This window comes from Branchiostoma floridae, chromosome 4 (genome assembly GCF_000003815.2).
Source record: "Branchiostoma floridae strain S238N-H82 chromosome 4, Bfl_VNyyK, whole genome shotgun sequence".
NCBI lineage: Eukaryota > Metazoa > Chordata > Leptocardii > Amphioxiformes > Branchiostomatidae > Branchiostoma > Branchiostoma floridae.
In genome coordinates this window covers 17606895-17613059 of record NC_049982.1, presented here as the reverse complement: position 1 = coordinate 17613059, position 6165 = coordinate 17606895, and the positions used below count along the sequence as shown (strand labels likewise).

At 42.5% G+C, this 6165-nt stretch overlaps 1 protein-coding gene across 1 annotated transcript in view; it reads right to left on the bottom strand.

Moving 5' to 3' along the window:
* Positions 1 to 194: 194 nt before the first annotated feature.
* The window catches only part of LOC118414285 (potassium voltage-gated channel subfamily H member 7-like), a 13329-nt gene continuing 7358 nt past the window's right edge, over positions 195 to 6165 (bottom strand). Inside the window, exons 11-22 of the mRNA XM_035818220.1 lie at positions 5961 to 6118; positions 5639 to 5760; positions 5365 to 5543; positions 4919 to 5079; positions 4319 to 4561; positions 3934 to 4050; positions 3242 to 3341; positions 2583 to 2729; positions 2132 to 2316; positions 1160 to 1447; positions 793 to 960; positions 195 to 420 (exon numbers count right to left, since the gene is read on the bottom strand). Coding sequence (XP_035674113.1) covers positions 210 to 420; positions 793 to 960; positions 1160 to 1447; positions 2132 to 2316; positions 2583 to 2729; positions 3242 to 3341; positions 3934 to 4050; positions 4319 to 4561; positions 4919 to 5079; positions 5365 to 5543; positions 5639 to 5760; positions 5961 to 6118 — 2079 coding nt within the window. The 3' untranslated portion in view covers positions 195 to 209. The remainder of the gene's footprint in view (positions 421 to 792; positions 961 to 1159; positions 1448 to 2131; positions 2317 to 2582; positions 2730 to 3241; positions 3342 to 3933; positions 4051 to 4318; positions 4562 to 4918; positions 5080 to 5364; positions 5544 to 5638; positions 5761 to 5960; positions 6119 to 6165) is intronic.

Below are 6165 nucleotides of genomic sequence, written 5' to 3'. Positions count from 1 at the left end.
TGGAAGGCTGTGTAGGTTGAAATGTTATGGGCCGACATGTTAGCCTTCACTACCACCCTAGGTACATGTAGTTAATAGCTAATCTATTTGTTGGTTAGGAAAGAGTATGTGGGAGCCTCAGTAAAGTAACTAGGGTGGCATCCAGGCTAGTTACTTACATGTAACTGGAAGTCAACAAGTTTATCTTAGCAATCAAACTGAAAAATGTCTTATGAAAATCTGATAATTGAAATGCTACGTGGAGTATCTGAAAACCGCATACGTACGTCAGTGATGAAAGGAATGGCGAGTAGTTCAATGGGAAAGCTGGCGATGATGTCCATCAAAAAGTTAGTCTTGATGTAATGTCTGGCAGTCTCGAGAGGATGCGTGACCATCACCTGAATGTCATTGTAGAAGGCTGCATGCAACTTGATGTATCTAGAAGACGGCAGAGTAGAACCTATCTCTTGAGCCGCCATATCTTCTCTTCAGCAATAGGTCTTGTGCCTTTCAGGCAGAATGTACGTAAACTAGATCTACCCAACTCTGTCCTACTAAAGGTAATTATTTTGGCATCTCGTACTGGCCTAGCCCTCGACTGTGCAGCAAAAAAGTATAGCATAGCATCCATTGGCCCTTGCCCCCCCCCCCCCTCTCTTAGTCTTAAGTCTATAAAGTCACACTGAAGAGGACTGAGGACTGATAGCTTCAGTCTACATTCAATTTTCGTTAGATGGCGAGCAGTTTAAATTGTCCATAGTGTGATTTATCAAGTGAACATACCCAACATTTCAATGGACGTTGACTTACATGTCCACGAAGTTGCAAACGTCCAGACCGATGTTGAAGCCGAATAAAGGCCAAGATTCGCGCATAAAGGCTGCTTGCAAGGTGTAGGTGAAGGTAGAGGCGGCTGACATCACCTGTCGCAAGGCTATCCATATCCGGAACCACGTCCCAGACGTCATGAAGGTACGCCTGACAAGAACGTCACAGCGTAATCATAGTTAGCAATTCGTTCTTGTTCGATCAGCCGAGAAAGCAATCGTACTAGCACTGAAGAATAGAAAATGCGTTGTCGAAACTTATTTATAAACTGCAATTAAGAAGTCAGCCGACATTGCACATCAAACGCTAAGTCCGTTAATTGTAATGGTATAGAGCCCAGGAGAGTTACCTCATCAGCACCTTGGACAGGATGCGAACTGCTTTGCTCTCCTGGCGGAATGGCTCCAAGTACTCTTTGTTCTCCCCCGCCTCTTCTGGGTAAACCTTGAATACGCGCGCGGACCTTTTGCGGTTGAGATTGGGGAGGAAGAGCGAATCCAGCTGCTTACCGTCAGCCATCGCCGCTATTTGGCTGTAGGCCCTGATTCGTGCCTTTGATGGGCCTTCTTTGTTCCCTGGCTTACTCCGCCGCAGTTCCTCATGGAAGTCGTCAATTTTTGTCAGATCGTCAAATTGCCTGGGAAAGATTGAACACTATTCAACATAACCTATGGTTCATCATACAATGGACATAATTCCCTGGGTGCCTTTTTCTATTAGAAACAAAACAAAACAAAACTAGACTTCGGGGACCTCATACCTCCATGAAATATTTAGAGCTTTAATTTGTAAATTTTATGCAAAAATACATTTACATGATTTATGCATGGTGATGTTGATCATCAACTAACGTTCACATGTCACAAGTATATATAAAAAAATTCCCATCATTAAATGTAAATGTACTTCTATTTTACATAATTAATATTTCAATTTGTACAACGTTGTCTAAGATACATACATACCAAAAAATATGAAACTAATCCGTTGTTCCTTTCTTCAGTTATCCTCTTCAGAAGTTTTTGACAAAAATGCCCCTGCTATCCCAGAACTAGCCACTAGGGGACCCAAACTTATGCCACTTCTTCCAGAGCTCAAGAGCTATATAACATCCAAAGATCGTGACCCTAGCTTGTTCAGAACACGAGATAGTAAAACCGAAAGTTGTGCTGCAGTACCAAGGGAAGCAGATAGGGGGTCCAAAATCTAATCATTTTAGCTTTCAGAAACGTGGCAGATACCTCTGCCTGCATCTACCTGTGGACGGTTACATTTCACCTTGAATCATGATAAAATTGCGTACAACAAAACTGTTACATACTTTTCAACGAGTGGATACTTCGATAGCACATCGTCCAAGTCATCTCTGGTCAAGATGATCATTTCGACATATGTCTTGGATCTGATCGTATCCGGTTGTTGATCCCCAAAGAGCAGCGGCAGTTGCCCGAAGTACTGACCAGGGCCCATGAGAGAGATCGTTTCGGCCAGGTCATCCGTCAGTATCTGTTTATCCAGGGAAGAAGTTGTGATAACAACAAGGCAAACGTTGTTTTAGAGGTTTAGTTCTATCAAAACTGCCAGTCCTAGCTTTGTTCTATTTACGCATACCCCTGTTTTCAGATTTAAAGCTTTGGTTTTAATACCGCTATTTCCTGCGTTTCGTTTCGTATTTCGACAGTGAGTGGGGCACCGCACAGACTGTAAAGAATCCTTACTACTCTGAATAAAAGCCTAGCTTCATATATATTATAATCTTGCTGGACTGATACCTCACAGTAGCCCTTCCGAATCATGTGTAGGTCACGGGTGATGTCTCCAGAATACACAATCACGTCCCCGGGTGCGTACAGCACAGCGCGTGAGCGAACTGCCAACTCTCGTAGAAAGTAAGGATCTGTCTGTTGAAACAGCGGGACCTGAGGAAATATGTCATGCAATGCTGGTTAGGAATCTGAAATAACATTTGTTAAATTACAAGCCACGAACATGTGCAAAAACCTTGAAACGTTACATCTGTTTAAAAAAGACGTTTTAAAAGGAAGCGATACCCTTCTGTATAATGCCATAGCTAGCGCTAGTGGGGGGTTGTCTCAAGTATGTACTGTTCGAGTGGACCAGATAAACAGGACTGCAGTATAGTCCTTACGCCGAGCTATTCAATACAGGTATTTATGTCATAACTGTGACGCGAAAACGTTCGATACGGGTGTTCCGGACCGCACCGTGTTGTATTCTATATGTACTGGAATTCTAGATCCCTAGATAGATAACTGTCATCTGCCTCCGTTTTCATTACCGCACCCAGTACGGGACGGCAGACATTGATATCTGTACGAGCATCAAGGAGTTTGCTTTGATTTCTCATCATCATCATCATGAGCTGCATAAACCACGCCGGCTACGATAAAATAATGATGAGTAGCCTCACCTGCTCCAAAACTGCTTTTGCCTCTTCGAAAGCGACGTCCTGTTGTAACGCTAACGGCATGTCGTGCATGAGACCCATAGACCCTGCTACAGCCTCGCCCCTGGGAATTATAAGAGACAAGGTGATTTATACCACGAGGAGGAAAGATGACTATTTGTAGTTGATATCTACATATACCAACATCATAACAGTCCACCCGTTGCTTAGGACTTATGCTCTCAATACCCGACAATTAAACCCACAAAAATTTCCAAATGTTTACTGACAAAATAAAACTATAACCCTGTTAACGTCACATAACCTACTCATTATAGAAAAAGTGGGACACTTCGTCTTCCACTGCTACCAGAAAAGAAGTCAAACACAAAATGACTGTAGCTCTCAGCAGTCCATACTGTTACTAGAATAATCACTTGTTTCTACTTGTCACCACTGTTATCTACACTAAAGTCTTTTATTTTCTATATGTTTACTTTATATGTTGTAATTAGCTTTCGAGCAAGAACTTGCAAATACAACTTTCTTCAATTTCATCAAGTCACATGCGAACCTATTGAAAAATAACATTGCCAGATGCACAAAACTCCAATGAGTTGTTGTATGGCAACGTTATCGACAGATACTAGCCTAGACAGGAATGTGTAGATCTTACTAACAATGATGAGTAGCGCAGACCTAACACCGTTATCTACCTGAGCTTTCGCCACATCAGTACCATGTAGTTCACCACTCGGCGCCGTAAGTTTGGACATATCCCATGGTCCTTCATAAATTGTCTCGCTGCTGTTAGCCTTCCCTGGTATTCAACCCTGTAAACGGAACAAATGAACCCTATTTACATCAACGTTCATGATAACAAGTGTTGTATTCTACAAGTTTTCAAATGGGGAAATGATCTTCCATGGTCTGTATTGTCACATGTATTACAATGGTTGTTTTTAAACTACGGTAAATTTGATAATTCTATGGCCTGAATTATTTCACTTTGCCTTTCATACATATCTACATTTTCAGAACCAGGAATGGCATTTAAAATGTAGAACCATCTCCTTCATCACAAACTTGACGATGACTTACCTGGCCGCATCCATGTTGGCCAGTGTAGCCGCGAGCGTGCTGACGCAGTAGCCGCACAGCAGCAGCCCGACAATCATCACTACCATGGACAGCACCCGGCCGGTGGTGGTGGACGGCACGATGTCTCCGTAACCTGTGCTGGTCATGGTCGATGTAGCGAAGTAGAAGCTGATCCAGTAATGATGCATGGAAACCTCCTTGAGTGAGAGGCCTTGGTTGTCCACCCAACTGCCTTCCACACACCTGTTAGGACAAGTAAACTGACTAACCTTTTCATTACACTGTTTTATTTTCAATTTCACATAAAGAATCACATAACAGTAAATAATATGGCTACAACAAAAATGTGAAGAGGAGAGGTGCGGACTAGAATCATTGAATCAGCAATGCAAATTAAAGATGCGATTGGTGTTGATTGTAGAACAGACTTTTAAAATAATACAAATTGCTTGACAAATAGTGCTCTAGTACCGATCAAATAAGCGCTTTTTATTTTCCTCTTTTCCGCCAAACATAGACGGTTTCATTGGCACACTCCACGATTCCTAAACTGCGGGCTACACCCTCCCCTATCCTAGTGAGAAACACCGCGGTACAAACCATTCCTCCTTGTCTGTATTAAATCCTGGACAGGACTGAGCATACAGCAGGCAGGAGCACCAGTGGGTGAACAGGATGATGTATGCAAACAACTTCAGGGATCGTGCAAGTAGGATGTTCATGTGCAGCGATTCCTCTACTTTCGTGAAGAACTTCGGGATCTGAAGATCGGTCATTTAATGTTTTTTTACGTTATGCGATTAAAGCAACGGATGATTTACTTTAGAATGTAACATAGACTAAAACTCAAAGTAATGTCAATATAATGAACATGATAATTAATCAACGTCTATGAATCCAATGACAATTAAGTAATCGCAAATCCAATGACAATTAAGTAATCGCAAATACAAGGCCTCTGTTTGATCATACTTAGCTAAATTGTCAGGAAAGCGATAAAACAACATCTGCAAAGTACATGTAGTAGGAATAAAGTTCTCTCTGACCTTATAGCATTTGATCAGCCTGTTTAGTTTGAGGCATGCGACTAGTCCGAGTCGGACTGTACCACGATGATGTGATGCCAAGGCGAAGAGTTCGAGTGGCAGGATGCTGCACAAGTCAAGTACAAAGCACCAGCTTCGGACGTAATGCGTCCTGATGGATCCCCAATCTTTTAGGACTCCTGTTAAAATATCAATAAGTGAAAGTATTACACGTCAGCAAGCACTGGTGTAAACTTTGAGAGTTGCCATCAGAAGAAAAGGTAAGTGAGCTCACCATTTGGTGTGAAGACGCCAGTTCTCAGCCTGATTACCAAATCCATCAGTAGCGGGACGTCCATCAGGTAGGAGGCGATGAAACCTGAACTGCCCACGGCCCAGCCGACATTGGCGCCCTTCCTGCGAACAATTTACAACGTTTACAGGAGTTCTAATCAATACATCGTGATCGGTAACTGGAACACTATTGACACCAATTCTAGATAACCATTCCTGCAAATATGGCAATTGTAGCATTGTTAAAAGGCCACTAACGTTATACATCTCTCTTAAAATGTCTGTAGTTTTTCTACGATATTTAAACTAGGAACATCATATACCTGGTGACATAGAAGGCAGCGAAGTAACTGTGGATTAGGCAGACTGCAAAGATCAGGATGTTGATGAAGATATCCCAACAGCGGCAGAATATGGAGGTTGGGTCCAGCACGTGAGACGACACCCAGTCAACCACGTCGAGCCACTTCAATCTGCACCACTGTAGAACATATAGCAGCAGTTTTTGGACAGCATAGACCATGGGCG